The sequence below is a fragment of the Pelophylax lessonae genome (assembly GCF_965119305.1).
Source record: "Pelophylax lessonae genome assembly, chromosome: 9".
Lineage (NCBI taxonomy): Eukaryota > Metazoa > Chordata > Amphibia > Anura > Ranidae > Pelophylax > Pelophylax lessonae.
Window position 1 is genome coordinate 116,366,804 of NC_138776.1, and position 18,102 is coordinate 116,384,905.

Genomic DNA, 18,102 nt, shown 5'->3' on the forward strand with positions numbered 1-18,102 from the left:
GGCTCTCTGATTAAAAGAGACCTCGCACTTCCTGTCTGCTCCGGCTGTGCTGCGGCCAACAGTGAGCTGTGCGGCGGCGCCCGCAGCTATGGTCCAGAGTTACGGTAGCTTTGGGAGGCCTTATTATCTGTGAGACCTTATGTTCGGGGGAGGCCTTATTATCTGGGAGGTCTTATTTTCGGGGGGATGCCTTATATTTCAGTGAGAGGCAAAACTGTAAGTAGGTCTTATTTTCGGAGGATATCTTACTTTCGGGGAAACAGGGAAGTTGTTAGGCTGTGACTAGCTACTATACATTCTTATTTATCCAGAACAAGTATACAGCCAAATACGTCAGAGCCTCTAAAATGCATGTTTGATTTAGGTCAGTGACCAAAATTACTGAAGCCACTGGACTAGCATGATATCCAGAGAGACAGCACTCTCAGTGCTCTCAGCACAGAAAAAGTGAACCAGCAGCAAAAATGGCAGAGCAGAAATGAGCAATGAGCCGTTTACACATCAAAATCACCGCAGACCCCTCCATACAAAACCCATTGAGTCCTAAAATCTGCACTGCCATGTCATTTTAGCTTAAAGCCTAATTTGGAGAGAGAAAACACAAAAATATTGTAATTTGGCCTCTCAGGCCTCTGTACTGACTTCTGGAAATGCTTATGATTTATCCAGATCGTCCCATACAGGAAGAAATAATAAAATTGAAAAAATGCGAGAATTCTTATTTACCTGTGGTAAAAACGCATTCCCTCAACAATACATTTGATCCAGTGTTTAAAGTCCTCTAAAAGAATTTAAAAAGGCCTAACTTGTTTTTTTTTTGTTTTGTTACTTCACTACTAACTAGTGCATAAAAAGTGTAAACACTAAAAACAAACTTGAAGCTGAGGACCATTAAATATAAACTGCAGTATTACTAAAGAAAATAAAACCTTATGACTATAAAACTACACTAAACATTCAACTAAGTATTTTCCATTCCATCACAGTGGATTAAAGTCCCATTAGACATCACATATAAAGGAAACCCCAGATTCCATTGTCATTCACCACATACAGGATGTCTTAACTGAAGGTGATATAATGTTAGAATGTTCCATATGCATCTCCTCTAGCTGCTACTGCAAAAGCTGGATAGGCTTCGTAGGTGGCATAAGCGGCAAGGTCTTGTCCCAAGGCGACTGCTTGTTTTAGTTGGGTGGCTGCAGCTACTGCGGCTGGTGAGCTAGCTATGGCATATCCTAAAATTGAAATGTAAGCAAAACATTAAAAACTTGAATGGATTGGTGAATTAGGACTATATATGTTAGCCATAGTAACACAATTCACTTAGAAAATGCTAGAACAATCTGAGTGGTTGGCCAGTGCAGCAAAACAATTCTTGGTATAAACATTGTCACACATTAAAGGGAATCTGTCACAGCTGAGGCATCTGATTGATATAATCAAGACACAGATTACATAAATACTCATAAAACCACCTTTATTGCCATAAACTACTGGCAATCAAAAATACACATATAATTGTATAAAAATACATTTTTAAACACACAATATAATACAAACTTAGTTTTTGAGCGCAAGAAGATTTGGCTATGACTTAGTGGGAAATGTTAAGTAATTCAAATTTGGCAACTATGTTCTTTGTAAAGTCCATAAATGTAGCAGGCAGCCTTACAAACAGTCCACACGGGAAGATTCTGATCCACTTATATCAGAAGTAACATAAATTATTGATATTTTTAGTTCCCAAATTAACACCAGCAAATGTTCATCATAGTTCAGCTGCTATAAATTAAATATTGAAAAATAAATATAAAATTGTGGCTGGATGAAAGATATATAACAGCTTCTTACTGAACTATATCTAAACTGTTTGAAAGTCCAACAGCCTGTGATGATTTGTGACTGTAGGAATCAGATTGCAACATTATTTCTAATTTATACCAAGCTATACCATTATAACATTTACAAGATGACTTTCTCTGCTTTGTGTGGGAATAGGAACCAAATTATAATTTCAATTGCTGCCCACATAAGTGGATCAAAATATTTTTTATAAAGCAGCCATGGACTGTTTGTAAGGTTGCCTTCTGCACAGTAAAAAGATGAACCAGTTTATTTATGCTGAAATAATATTTAAAAGTGAACCTGTGCTTTGTTCGTGTCACCATGGTGGAGATTTACTCAAACTGTTGCATTTAGAATCTGGTGCAAATGTGCATGGTAGCCAATCAGCTTCTAACGTCAGCTTGTTCAGTTAAGCTTCAGCAATAAAACCTGGAAGCTGATTGGATTCTATGCATCGCTGCACCAGATCGTGAATGCTCCAGTTAGTAAATAACCCCCCCATGTGACAGTGCTTGGGTATGGCAATTGGTGCTCTGGCATCCAATGCTGAATTTTGTGAGGTAAGAGAGAGAGTCACATGCTACCCCATAGCCCAATGTATTTTATATTGCTCTTGCTGGAATGGAGAAGCAGGGGAGAAAACATAAGATGCCTGGGGGCACACGATTAGGTGAAACTGTCGTTTTGGCCTTCATGGTTCACTTCAGTTTCATCGACACAGATATATTTAAATCCTAATGACCTGGAGCCCTACCCCTGTATGAGCCACTGGATAGAATTAGTCCTCTGTTTTTGCCTCAACCTGCTCAAGAAGCTTAGCCCCTCTGACACATCGGGTTAAGTGTAAAAACATACAATATCACAGGAATTCACTGAAAGTAATACTAGTACCCAATAGTAGTGCTACATCACAGAAAACAGACACCGAATCAGGTAGTAAAGGCAAAGTTAATATATTGTCACCCAATAAGGTTGGTAACTAGGCAAGCATAAAATAGATTAAGGCTCCTTTCACAGGCTCCGTTGGACGGAGTCCGTTTTTCTCAGAGGGGGATCGAGCCGCCGATCCCCCGCTGAGCAGCAGGAGGACAGCTGTATCTCCGCGCTGTGTGTGGAGACACAGCTGACAGTTCCCCATGCATCTCTATGGGGGAAATCGGATGGGAACGGACCGTCAGTCTGTTCTCACCCGATCCGATCCGGTGGACGGATGGAAAATAGGGTTTCCATCCGTCCAGATTTGACGGATCGGATCGGGTCGGATGTCAGCGGACTTGTCTCCGCTGACATCCGATGCCCCATAGGGATGCATGGGGGGACCGTTCAGATCCGCCAAAAAAACGGACAGGCGGATCTGAACGGTCCGCCTGTGTGAAAGGGGCCTTACAGTGGTAATAACACAGTTTAGTATACAAAGTGATTAACATTAGGGACTAGGCATAAGATGACATTTGGTGTCCAGATCAGCATAAACAGCAGTAAGGCCAACTTAAGTGCAACAATGAACAGTAGAAAGTTTAATCTACCGAGTGTTGAAACTATACTGCCAGAGTGCATTTATGGGCGAGATGCTAGTCCTAAACCGACTGGGTATAAACTGTCCAAAAGAAAAGGAGGATGGTAGCAGGAGGGCAGGTGAAAAAAGGGGGTTTGCAGGACAATAGTTAGGGAAAGGGCAGTCTTTTGAGACGTTCTTCTGCCGGCTATCGTTGGGGACAATTAAGAGTGTTGGCACACTTAACAACAGTTTCAGTTAACCTGCATGCAGTATATGTACTGTATAGGCATAACCTTGACACAGGTGCAAGGTAGATGTAATTCACATGCAGTACATGTTTGGTATAATATAGTATAAGGTTGCTATAGGTGCAGTCTAGGTTTGGAATAAGTGCAGTATGGGTGCATATGGATTGGGTATACTTGATGTCCTTCTCTCAGTGGCTCAGTCCCTGCTAGCAGTAGCAGCAATGGGCGGAAAGCCCTCTCACCAATCCCTGGGATACTGCAGTGACCTCCTGCTGTAGAAGAGGAGGCCAAAAGTCAAGGAAAATATAGGCAGTTTTTTAAGTGTCATCCATTCTTGGACTATGTTGCTTGAAACTGGTGGTGCAATATAATCTAAGCAATGAAAGAGTTGTCTTTTTAATTAATCTTTCTACCATATCACAGTTAAAATACCCAACCAGTGCTGGAGGCTGCCACTGCAAGACACCCAGATATGATGCAACTTTCAGGGAGGAACAACCTTCTGTAGCATCATGCAAAAAGACCTGCCTTTCCTGGAATTAGAACAACATCTGAGAATAAATAATGCATTTCCACGCAATTTGGAAGCCTTGATAAGACAGTAAAAACTAATCCTGTTGGGTCAGGGTTTCACAACCATATCTTTTCCCGGACTTGGGAACATTTATTACCACTACCTTCTGTGTATTAATGTTTTCTGTTCAATACATTTTTAATCTTTTTATTTGTGGCAAAAAAAAATTGTTTATGTCATGTATTTCAAACAAAAAACTCAAAAGATGGATGTTCACTAATATAGGACACATAAAGATGCTCACTGTACCTGATCCCCTAAGTTTTCACTAATTAATTTTAAACTTGCTGGCCAACACATCCGGTGCGATGCCATCTGATTCATTTGATATGTATTAAATTCTATTGTAATAAATACTGTCTACCCTCATGTTATAAAGTTATATAAATCCTGAATATTAATAATAATATTAATAATAATATCTGCTCTATTTCAGGTACCTATGCCATCAGGCATATAGATCAGAACGAGCTTGGATTCTGGTTGGTCATTTACTAACTTTTTACCTGTTACGATAAACTTAGTGTAAAAAGCAGACATATCCCCTGAATCCATCAGAACAATACCTTTACAACCAACATGTTAGGCTCTCTTTAAGCCTAACACATTTATATAGTCATAAACTAGTTTGTTTGGTCAAGGCTTTCAGTAAAAAGAAAACTTTGATGGGAGAAACATAGAAGCTGTCATTGCTGACTTTTTGTTGAAAATACTAGCCAGCATTTAGAGACCCCATTTTTCTCTGTGGACAACAATAATTATAGCCTACAGTGCATCCGGAAAGTATTCACAGCACTTTACTTTTCCACATTTTTTTATGTTACAGCCTTATTCAGCAATGGATTAAATTCATTATTTTCCACAAATTTCTACCAACAATACATTATGACAACGCGAAAGAAGTTTGTTTGAAATTTTTCCAAATTTGTTAAAAATAAAAAACAAAAAAAAAATCACATGTACATATACATAAGTAATCACAGCCTTTGCTCAATACTTTGTTGAAGCACCTCTGTCACCATTTACAGCCTCAAGTCTTTTTGAGAATGATGCTACAAGCTTGGCACACCTATTTTGGGCAGTTTCTCCCAATCTTCTTTTCAAGACCTCTCAAGCTCCATCAGATTGGATAAGGAGCATCAGTGCACAGCCATTTTCAGATCTCTCCAGAGAAGTTCAATTGGGTTCAAGTCTGGACTCTGGCTGGTTCACTCAAGGACATTCACCAAGTTGTCCTGTATCCGCTCCTTTGTTATCTTGGCTAAGTGTTTAGGGTCATTGTCCTGTTGGAAGATGAACCTTCACCCCAGTCTGAGATCCAGAGCAGGTTTTCATCAAGGATGTCTCTGCACACTTTTCCCTCGATCCTAACTAGTCTCCCAGTTCCTGCCACTGAACAACATCCCCACATCATGATGCTGCCACCACCATGCTTCACTGTAAGGATGGTACTGGCCATGTAATGAGCAGTGTCTGGTTTCCCTCAGACATTACGCTTGCCATTCAGGCCAAAGAGTTCAATCTTTGTTTCATCAGACTAGAAATGTTGTTTCTCATGGTCTGAGAGTCCTTCAGGTGCCTTTTGGAAAACTCCAGGCCCTCTGTCATGTGCCTTTTACTGAGGAGTAGCTTCTGTTTGGCACATGCAGGCCTGATTGGTGGAGTGCTGCAGAGATAGTTGTTCTTCTGGAAGGTTTTTTTTCTCTCCAAAGAGAAATGCTGGAGCCCTATCAGAATGACCATCAGGTTCTTGGTCAACTCCCTGACAAATGCCCCTCTCCCCAGATTGCTCAGTTTGGCCAGGCAGCCTGCTCAAGGAAGAGTCCTGGTAGTTCTAAATTTCTTCCATTTAGGGATGATAGAAGCCACTGTGCTCATTGGGACCTTCAATGCTTCAGAAATGTTTCTGTAGCCTTCCCCAGTCCTTTTCCTCGATACAATCCTGTCTCAGAGGTCTACAGAGAATTCCTTGGACTTCATGGTTTGGTTTGTGCTCTGACATGCACTGTTAACCCTGGGACCTTATATAGACAGGTGTGTGCCTTTCCAAATCATGTCCAATCAACTAAATTTACCACAGGTGGCCTTCAATCAAGTTGTAGAAACATCTCAAGGATGATCAATGGAAACATGATGCACCTGAGCTCAATTTTGAATGTCATGGCAAAGGTCGTGAATACTTATGTACATGTGATTTTTTTTGTTTTTTTATTTTTAATACATTTGCAAAGATTTCAAATAAACTTCTTTCATGTTATCATTATGGGGTATTGTTTGTAGAATTTTTAAGGAAAATAAGGAATTTCATCTATTTTGGAATAAGGCTGTAACATAACAAAATGTGGAGAAAGTGAAGCGCTGTGAATACTTTCTGGATGCACTGTATAAGGGTGAACGAGGAGTGATGCCAGCTTGGCATGTACTATAGTGAAAAGATGAACATGATGAAAGATTGGTACACATATTGGAATTACCTGCAAAGGCTGCTTGTGACTCCACACTCTCAGTTGGGATTCCTAAGGTCTGAAGTGCAAACTCAGCTGCATAGTTTTTTGCTTCATCCACAGATATACAAAGCTTCGGAGGTGTAAATGGGTGGCTACAACAGCAATATAACAATATTTAAATGTTGCAGTTAACCTAAATGGTGCCATGTCTACCAAAAGACTATAAAAGGTTACAAATAACTAGCTATTTTTTGGGTTATTATTGCAGTGTTTTCCTTGCCCATGCAGTGTATGTGACACTTTCCAGCACCTAATTACCACTTCTTCCTTCTCTGCAGCCATATACAGAGCCTGCGCAATGCTGGCTTGAATTTTGGCAGATACTGATTCTTGCTGAGCCAGACAAAATTTGAGCCACGGGTGTGCCTATTGGTACCACCTGACTTAACAAACTCCAATATGAAATTCAAACTAGGTGGGCAAAAACATTTCAATTGAACAGCGGATGCAGCCAATAAGATGCAGTAACTGCTCATGTATAAGCCAGGGGCAGCAGCTTTCAAATTAAAATGACCAGTAGGGGAGATTCCTCCATCCACACTGTTTATGGAAGAATTCTTAATGTGTACGGCTAGCTTAAAGTAGAACTATAGGCAAAACTTTATTTTTCATTTTGGCTAGAGCAAGGGAGGGTTGTAACTCCTGTCAGATTTTTTTCCGCCATCTGTGTCCAATGGCAGTGATTTTTTTTCACTTCCTGTAGCCAAACAGGAAGAGAGAGGGAATCCCTGCAAATTAGGAGAATCCATTTGGGCCTCCCCAGGTCAACCAGTGTCCCCACTGGAAGAATTTCCCTCTATTACTTTTCTGAGACAGCCCAAAACTGCACTCCATCCAAAACTAGAAAAAAGTGTTGCCTTTAGTTATATTTTAAGATATGAGTAAATATGGTTGCCTCGTGTACATGTATCATTACAAACTATGACACAGAACCAACATTTTTTTAAACATAAATTTACATAGATAACATTGTTTACATCAAGCCAATTACTTCTATGTGCATATCTTACATTTTTTAAAGGCTATACATTGTCATTATCATTATGCAATTCACTCATATATGTCTGTCATTAGATGTCTGTCAGTCCGTCTCTGTCCATGTGTCATAGTTTGCATCCATTTGTCATGCCTGTGACCACCAATATCTGAAGATCTGTTCAAATGGTAGTTGAAGGATAATATAAGGAATGACAATCCCTGCTTCTTATGTAGAGTAAACTATAGTTTGCAACAGTGGATACATTTTACTTGAATATAACTATTTATATATATATATATATATATATATATATATATATATATATATATATATATATATATATATATATATATTTTTTTTTTTATTTTACTTTATTTTTTTACTAAGCAGAAATACAAATAACATACATGCTAGGCCTCACAGGTCAACATTTCTAATAGAACTGTTCATATTGTCCAATCAATTTCTCAGTTTAAGTAGTAATCTGATAGATTGCTGACAATTATTGCTAAAAATGTTATTTGTTTTTTAGATCTATGCATAATTTATCACTTCCTATGTAAAATACTTTGAAAGGGAAATACAAAAACATTATATAACAGAATACAACTGTTGCCGTCTGTCTAATTATTACACCTGTAGACACCTGTGCACAAAAGAATGTCCAAAATAATATACACACTTACATAGCAGGGTTCTGACTAGCAAGGACAGGAATGGTGATTTTATATAGGAACAGTTGTCTCTGATCTTGACCGATTGCAGAGTGCAGTTGGTATACCGGCTGACCCCAGTTATTTTTTTGACAGATTTCCTCCAGCACCTTTAGAAATAGGAACATTTTAAAGTTTAAAGTCAGTTTACATTTTCTTGTACAGAACACATGTATAAAATATAAACCTCTACAACGAAGATCCAAACATACAGCAAAAAATAAATAAATTAAAGTCTAAATTTATTCTGAGATTTCTTGAATCTAGGCCATCCAGGGCTACTTCAAACTCTTATTTAATAAAAAGTTGTATAGTGTGTAATCACAGTTTTTTTTACTTCTAAAATTGAATAAATTCATATACTGATCTTTCTGACATAAACCTAACTTTAGGACAATATGTATCTTTTATGGCTTGCATAGATTTTCATGAGAGGAGATAGTTTTTTTGTTTGACAGTTGTTTAAAACAGTCCTAAACTTTAACTAAAAATGTTCTTTAGATATGCATTCGGTATTCACACATAATGGCAAGAGTAATTTTAAAATATTAAATTGTAGCATTGTAGTGTAGCATTAATTATTATTATAGGCCTTCATATAGCACTGACAATGTATGCCATACTTTATATTCTGTACATTCATATCAGCCCCTGCCGCAAGGAATTTACAAATCAAGGTCTCTATTTCAAACATATAAATACACATGCATACTAGGGCCAATTTAGATAGAAGCAAATAAACCTGCATGTCTTTAGAGTGTGGGAGGAAACCCACACAAGCAAAGGGAGATCATTTAAACATCATGCAGTGAGTGTCCTGGCTTGGGATTCAAAACAGAACCCCAGAATTGCAAGGCAGAATTGTTAACCACTAAAAACAATAGGAAACAAAGCAGTCCATGTGACAACTGTACACTGAAATCTCAGAGGTTGTTTCTTAAAAGATGCTGTGGGCTATAGCACTTTGCACATTCCCTTGACTTACTGTGTTCCTGAATTAACAGGTAAAATAATAAAGTAAATAAGCAATCTATCCTTGGAAAGGTCCTATAGTTTTAACAACCCTTGTAAGCAAGGGCAAAACCTAAGCCCTATACACATGGGCCGAATTTTGGCTGGTATTGGCCCGTTCAACAGAAACAGGCTGACATTCAGCCAGTGTGCATGGCAGCCTGTCTGACAGAAGCTGGCCCAATGCCCGGCTTCTGTCAAAGCGGCATTACCAAAAACCATCTGCCGATCATCATCCGATGCCTGCGAGCGCTGACCGGTGTGTTCTGGCGAGGGGGCAGTTCCCTGTCAGAACACAATAGTTTGGCGGGGATAGTTAGTAGAGCGATCTGCTCCCAAGCTCTTCATTTTTTTCCTTCAGCCCTTCCGGGTTGAAGGAAAAAAAGCTGATAGTGTGTACCTAGCTTAAGGCTGGGCATAGTTGGCTCCAATTTAAGCTGCTTAGCTTGCAAAAGACAGAGAGAAAATGACTTAATGCTGCATCTGATAAGATGCAGTCAGTATTTAGCTGATCATTTTCCACCTGGCTCAGTTAATTTTAAATTGTGTTGTGCTTGTGAAACCACCCTCTGGCTAATTTTCAGTTAAAGTGGTTGTAACCCTCAGAAATATGATCAAAGTATATCCCTCTATAGTGTGTACTTGTCTTAATTAAGAGCACTAAGTGTCATTTCTGTCTGATTCTTCCTTTCTCTGCCATCAGCATTAATCACTTATGACAACTTTTCCTGACACCAAGAGAAAAATGGAGCTCCTGATGATGTGCGTGGCGCGAAATGGCCATTGAGCTTGATTATATGCCTGATGTCCAGCTACCATTCTGAGTCCAGTGTGGAGGCACCTTATGTAAGTGATACTTGCCCTATGTTTCTCATGCACCCTATGGACTTTTTGCCTCAACTACACTTTATTTAAGATCCAGCCGACATTTCTCCACTCTGGAGTTTGGCGGTATACTGATGTGAGTCACGGTTATTTATTTAAATTTTGTTCTGCGGATTGTAGTTGTTTTTATAAATTTTATGGTCTAATAAATACTAAACTATGAGCACTTTCTCTAGCGTTGGTGATTTTCTGGTCTGGTCACTTGAGAGTTTCCTGATGGCCTCATCATAAAAGATTGGGAGATCTACTACATCCTATCAATTAACACTAACAACAAGAGAGGAAAATCATTGGAAGTTGGAGGCGTTTTTTGTTGTCCTATAATTTAGACAGCAATTGACTCCGATGAGTTTGTATTTCAGCTATATGGTGGAGGCAAGACACCACGGGTGACATTGGAGACTGTCATTTACCTACGCTTGGATTGGATTTGTTATATAAAGGACACTTTTTCTTGTGATTTATTCACTTATGACTACTATACTATACTGTATATTAGAGATTAATTTTTCTTTATTTTGTATTGGATTTCCCTTGGCCATCCAGGACTCTCCCTCTTGATAGGCTGAGACACAGCCTCGGCACCATTGGCTCCCACGGCTGTCAATCAAAGTCAGTTAGCCAACCAGGTGAGAAAGGGGGCAGGCCTGAACTGAAGGTCTGTGTGTGAATGGACACATGGAGCTGCAGCCCAGCTCAGGTGCCCCCATAGCATGTTGCTTGCTGTGGGGGCACTCCACAGGAAGGAGGGGCTAGGAGCAGTGAAAAGGGACCTGATAAGTGGAGGATCCAGACTGCCCTGTGCAAAACCAACTGCACAGGGCAGGTTAGTATAACATGTTTGGTTTTTAAAAAAAAAAACAAGACTTTACAATCACTTTAATCTCTGGAGACTAGTCACTCTAAGAAATGATCAATATGGTAAAGGATAAAAAAAAATAGCTTCCTATGGTGTATAGTACTATGCTACTACACAAGTACTATGTAGTAGCAATTATTTTTCACATGACCTGCAATGCTCCAGTCATTTTGTGTAGCTTACATCATTGTCTAACAATTAATTGCTAGGATTTTAGTAGCAATACTAAGGTACTAAAAAGGTACTAAATATTGCTTGTGTAACTCCAATAGACAACACTAAATAAACATCATAAAGTGTATGGACTTCTATATGAAAAAAGTAATCCCTGAAAGATGCTGCACATTGATTTAGATGCAGTGCATGAACAAAACCATCTACCATCATTTTTATAATATTTAGACATGCCATTAAAATTTAGGAGTATGCTATGTGACCTTCAAGATTTTAACATACATTAACTTCCTGTCAGTTAGTCAGTGCAGTCGATGTGTTCCTGTAATTTATTGTTCAATTCCAGGATACAGAACACAGGGTTCTGTTCTCTAACTAATGGTGTATTTTCTTATCTAGAAATTAAGGCAAATAGCTTTTCAGCAGATGTGTATGTGGTCAGATAAATACCATAATGGAAACATCGTATTTGATAATATGCTGTCAGACTACACTCTGCTAAAAATACTTTAAGAAGCAAAATGCTTTTTTGGCATATTACATCTATCACTTTTACCTTTATTATTCACATTGGGCTACTAATTATTATTATACCAAGAGCCTCACCTATACTACCCATATATCTTTCTGATTTAACAAGACATTATAATTTGTTTCTAAAGAATTATGTTCATTCATTCGGATTTTTCTAAACCAGAATTCTCATGTCTATATTTGGTCAGTGATGTCACCACATTCCTGACCCATATACACCGGATGACAAGTCTGGTGAGTCATGTGCAGTGTGGGTCAGCATTTCAATGTTTTTTTTTCTTTTGACAATGAGCAGAAGATGTCCGTTGTGAATAAGGCTGGAATTACAATGCTTTTTTTTTTTTTTTTTTTTTTAATGAAGCACTTATGTTTGTTTATTTACAGCTGATTTTTTTTGTATATGAGTATGAGTACTATGGGCATCCGCAGAAGTTTTTTCAGGGAGTGGGGGTATCATTTTAGGGTCACCTATGCTCCACCCCTTTTCAACAATGTCATGAAGGGGAGGGGCTTAGTCATTATACTTATTTTGAGTATTTATTTTAAAAGGGCAAATGGCAAAATGTATATTTAAAGCAATTGTTAACCTAAGAAAAAATGTATCCTGTTTTCTTAAAGCATGTTACACAGCACAGTGCTTTTGCTGTGTAATTTGCCCCCCCCCCCCCAGTATCACCTCAAATACCTGGCTGATCCTGCCTGGCTATGTCCCCCCCCCTGTAAACTGACCACAGTATACCATGGCTGCTGAGCCCTGACACCGTGGTCAGTTTACGTGCCGCCATCATCCGCAGCTCACCTGTCCTCCTCTGTCCTCTCTCCCCCCCCTGCCTGCCTGTCTGCTTCTGTGTCAGTGCCCCTTCTGGTGCTGTAGTTTCATTTAAAGTTTCATATCCTGTATACAGTTTGTTTAATAATCCTGATTCCTGTGTGCCCCTGTGTCTGGGTTTTATAAAAATAAGCCATTCTTTACAAGTTTCCAGAGCACCAATAGCCACTCACATGACTGGCCGCCTCCTCTCCCCCTCCTCCTCCCCTCCTGACTAATGACAGTGAGGAATCCTTGGCCCCACCCACTGCAGGCAGCTGTCAGAGGGGGAGAGGAGAGAGTCGGCGGGTCACGTGAGCGGCGCTCTGAAAACTGGTAAAGAAGGCCTTTTTTTTTTTTTTTGGATTGACAAGATTGACAGATTCGGCACCCATTGACTTCAATAGGTTTTGGATTTGGAGCCTGAACTTTTAATATGTTAGGCCAAACCTTTACTAACCAAACCTATGTGTATTCTACTTATCCCTAGTGACTTTGTTCTCTGCCTACCTTTTTGGGCACAGCTTCCAGAGCTAAGAGTATATTTATTGCTTCCTAAATCTTACCCTACCCTTTCTGATCAAAAGCTGTGTTATGTAATTCAATGGGGTGAGACTGATATGTACTAGCAAGGGGAATCTTCAAAAAAAAGGTTGATAACCTGCCACTCTAGAGGTAAGCACCACCTACAAAGTCTGCCAGTAGGAATGAGCCAAGCATTTGTGTTTATGCAGCACTTTACTGTCAGAGGTGCCAGACTGTGCCTGCACAAGATCTATATCCACTGACTAGATCTATATTCCCCATTAAAGTGTCACTGAACCCAGGACCCTACATTCACTATATCTGTTCTCCCACAGTACATGGAAATGCAATTATTTTAGTAAATATAAACTGCTAAATACATTTTATCATCAGCAGTATATACAGTATCTCACAAAAGTGAGTACACCCCTCACATTTATGTAAATATTTTATTATATCTTTTCATGTGACAACACTGAAGAAATGACACTTTGCTACAATGTAAAGTAGTGAGTGTACAGCTTGTGTAACAGTGTAAATTTGCTGTCCCCTCAAAATAACTTAACACACAGCCATTAATGTCTAAACCGCTGGCAACAAAAGTGAGTACACCCCTGAAAATGTCCAAATTGGGCCCAAAGTGTCAATATTTTGTATGGCCACCATTATTTTCCAGAACTGCCATAACCCTCTTGTGCATGGAGTTCACCAGAGCTTCACAGGTTGCCACTGGAGCACTTTTCTGCTCCTCCATGACAACATCACGGAGCTGGTGGATGTTAGAGACCTTGTGCTTTTCCACATGCCATTTGAAGATGCCCACAGATGCTAAATAGGGTTTAGGTCTGGAGACATGCTTGGCCAGTCCATCACCTTTACTCTCAGATTCTTTTGCAAGGCAATGGTCATCTTGGAGGTGTGTTTGGGGTCGTTATCATGTCGGAATAATGCCCTGCGGCCCAGTCTCCGAAGGGAGGGGATCATGCTCTGCTTCAGTATGTCACAGTACATGTTGGCATTCGTGGTTCCCTCAATGAACTGTAGCTCCCCAGTACCAGAAGCACTCATGCAGCCCCAGACCATGACACTCCCACCACCATGCTTGACTGTAGGCAAGACACATTTGTCTTTGTACTCCTCACCCTGTTGCCACCACACATGCTTGACACCATCTGAAACAAATAGGTTTATCTTGGTCCCCATGTCCTTAGTCTGCTTGTCTTCAGAAAACTGTTTGTGGGTTTTCTTGTGCATCATCTTTAGAAGAGGCTTCCTTTTGGGATGACAGCCATGCAGACCAATTTGATGCAGTGTGCGGCGTATGCCCTTAGCACTGACAGGCTGAACCCCTACCCCTTCAACCTCTGCAGCAATGCTGGCAGCACTCATACGTCCATTTCCCAAAGACAACCTCTGGATATGATTCTGAGCATGTGCACTCAACTTCTTTGCTCAACCATGACAAGGCCTGTTCTGAGTGGAACCTGTCCTGTTAAATCGCAGTATGGTCTTGGCCACTGTGCTGCAGCTCAGTTTCAGGGTCTTGGCAATCTTCTTAAAGCATCTTTATGTAGAGAAACAATTCCTTTTTTTCAGATCCCCAGAGAGTTCTTTGCCATGAGGTGCCATTTTGAACTTCCAGTGACCAGTATGAGAGAGAGAGAGCGATAACACCAAATTTAATACACCTGCTCCCCATTCTCACCTGAGACCTTGTAGCACTAACGAGTCACATGAACCCGGGGACCGAAAATGGCTAATTGGGCCCAATTTGGACATTTTCACTTAGGGGTGTACTCACTTTTGTTGCCAGCAGTTTAGGCATTAATGGCTGTATGTTGAGTTATTTTGAGGGGACAGTAAATTTACACTGTTGTACAGGCTGTACACTCACTACTTTACCTTGTAGCAAAGTGTCATTTCTTCAGTGTTGTCACATGAGAAGATTTAGTAAAATATTTACAAAAATGTGAGGGGTGTACTCACTTTTGTGAAATACTGTATCAGTCTTGTGACTTCTATGAGTGTCTGATTAAAGTTTGTAGGAGGAGTTTTAATTCTGCATGGACTGTCCTGACAGTGCTGATCACATGTACCCTCCCCCCAAAAAAAAAAATCTCTAGCAATATACACCAAACTGAGCATGTGCAGCCTGTCCTCTACTCTGTATTATCAGGGAATATATTGGGGCAGTGGAAGAAGGGGAGGATCAGAGGAGACAGGCTAAAACAACCTTTTTACACAATGCTGAGGATTAACCCCTTAGGTTCCACAGTGAGTATAACAAGCATGCTTTACTGCATATACAGGCTGATTTTGCTGTTGTGCTTTTAGTAACACTTTAAGCTCAAATTGGTCTTATTCTTATTGGATACTGGATGCACAGGTGGATGAGTGACAAAAGATCTCAGGTTGGTGGAGCGCAGGAAAAGGGGTGCAAACAAGACTTTTATAAAGCACTATACTCACTTTTATTCCACTTAGTAGACTTTTTTTAAAAGATAACACTTTCAAATATGTCATTTTTAACATAGTAATGTTATTATATTTAATGGTAAAGGTATTCTTAAATCTTTAATTTCTACAGCTAAAATGCATTAGTGACCATAAATATCTTGCTTTATTTTATCCTCCTTAGAACATTAAGAAATTAAACATTTCAGGCCTTACCTGTGGTGCAGGTTTAACAGCTTGTGGCTTTATAGTGACAGCACCCATTGGCGTTAGCTCCATTCCTGGCAAAATGTCATAAAGTTTCTCGTCTCCCCGTTTGTCTCCTTTCATTTGGTATCCAAAACAGCCACGGCCCAGGCCAGTGTATGCCAGGTATCCCCGACCTCCCAGTCCTCTAACTCCCGCAGCCCCTACAGGTACACTCATGTAAATTTCTAGGAATGCAAGAAGGCATCAAACTGTATCAAATCAGCAGGAATCACCCAGATCCATGATATCATGAAAGAGTTAGCCCGGTGTACAGAGAACCTGCTGAAACAATGGAATTAGCAACCCTTCTGCATATTTTATGAAGATTGAAAATGTTCTACTGTAGACCGTAAGGTTCTCTGAAGAAATCTAGAATTACAATTAAAATGTAATTTAAAAAATTTGAACAAGCTCAAATCATACTATTCAGAAATAAGTTAGCCTGTAGTCTCTTGGTAATTATATGCCTTAAAGACGACATAAGGTAGGTTAAATGCTAGCGTTATTGGAAAAGCAGTGGAATAAAATATTCAAATAATTAGAAAAATACTCTCATATGTAGGGGCTAGGCTATAATAACAGAAATTATTTTTAGGCCAGCTGTGTCCATTTAAATGTATTAAAATAAAAGGTTTTGTAATACTCACACCCTTGCAGAACAGCACAAAAAGGTTGGGTAACTAATGTAGTTATGAATGAATGACAGGATTCCTCAAGATTTGTTCTCTCACTCAGTAGAAATTAAGGAATATAATCGTTACTGATTATGAAAAAATAACTATTGGAAGTCTTAGTAAATTGGTAATTTCTCCCATACCCCTTACAAGTTACATCACAGATGGAAACTTCTGTAATATGAAAAATATGTATCAGCTGCTGAGCCAGGACAACAGATCAGAGCAGAAGATTTATTGGATTGCATGTGCAAAATTATGCAAAATATTGCAAGTGCAAAATTTAAAAAGTAAATTTATCACTCCCTCGCATCACTAATAAGAATATTTTATAACATAAGGCCCCTTTCACACGGGTGCACTGCCCGACGGAGTCCGTTCTGCTCAGTGGGGGATTGATCCGCCGATCCCCGCTGAACAGGCGGATGACAGCTCCGTCACTGCTCTGTGTGCAGAGACAGAGCTGTCAGATCCCCGCTGTGCTCTATGGGGAGATCGGATGAGAACGGACCGCCTGTCCGTTCTCATTCGATCCGATCCTCCAGACGGATGGAAAATAGGGTTTCCATCTGTCCGGATTTCACGGACAGGATTGGAATTGGATAGCAATAGGTGTCAGCGGAGATGTCTCCACTGATACCTGCTGCCTCATAGGGATGTATGGAGCATCCGATCCGGTCCACCTGAAAAACTGACCGTCAGATCGGATCAGATCGGATCGGACCGTGTGAAAGGGGCCAAAGGGTAATGCTGTGTGGTAACCTCACTGCAGCAACCAAATACCTATCTTTAGCATACCCATTTTAAGTTGCTTATCTATTGCCTAAAGGAACTGCAGACCAATTTCCAATTTAATACTTTACTAGAATAGCTGAATGTTGCATACAGGTCAATTCAGTATCTAATTACCTTTTACATTATAGTAGATAAAAAACGTAGGTTTAAACAGTAGGTTAAAAAAAAAGCACCTCCATTGTTTAATCCTGTTCAGTGTACACTGGACTGCACGTTATAATAAATTAATGAACAAATTAAAACCTTTAGCCTTTCATTTTCTGAAACACCATTTTGTAACACATACAACTATTTATCATTATACAGAAAAAAGGCACAAGTAAATAATATGCTATAGATTATAACATTATTTCTAATTATAAAAAGAATTATATGTGGTCATGTGATGGTCATGGCATTCAATGACTGCATAATTATTTAGCATTACCATAGTAAAACATATTAAGGGTCATTTACAAATAGAAACAATTAAAAAAGAAGTTGCCAGACTAGCATGTTAATATGTCTGTCTGGATCAGAAGAGATTGGAATGTTAGTGATTATTAGTCTGCAGAGGTGATGTTGGCCCTCTTTGCCTATGCTTATGTCAATACACACAGTAAACCTGCCGGACATCTGCTGGACAACAGTCTCATGTCTATAGAATCAGACGGAGGCTTGCCAGACCTGAGCACTTGAAAGGAACCATTGACTTAGAGGATTGTGAAGGTTCTCCTTTCCAAACTTTGGATAATGCTAGTGATCTGACTGCAATGCTGATCTAAAAG

The 18,102-nt window shown here is 39.6% G+C and overlaps 1 protein-coding gene across 2 annotated transcripts in view; it reads right to left on the minus strand.

Moving 5' to 3' along the window:
- Nucleotides 1-272: 272 nt before the first annotated feature.
- The window catches only part of A1CF (APOBEC1 complementation factor), an 88,299-nt gene continuing 70,469 nt past the window's right edge, over nucleotides 273-18,102 (minus strand). Inside the window, exons 9-12 of one of the 2 annotated variants that reach the window (XM_082269227.1) lie at nucleotides 15,834-16,027; nucleotides 8,341-8,477; nucleotides 6,643-6,767; nucleotides 273-1,238 (exon numbers count right to left, since the gene is read on the minus strand). In XM_082269227.1, coding sequence (XP_082125353.1) covers nucleotides 1,084-1,238; nucleotides 6,643-6,767; nucleotides 8,341-8,477; nucleotides 15,834-16,027 — 611 coding nt within the window. In that variant the 3' untranslated portion in view covers nucleotides 273-1,083. Of the gene's footprint in view, nucleotides 1,239-6,642; nucleotides 6,768-8,340; nucleotides 8,478-15,833; nucleotides 16,052-18,102 lie in introns of both variants that reach the window. The other variant, XM_082269226.1, reaches the window with a different exon arrangement.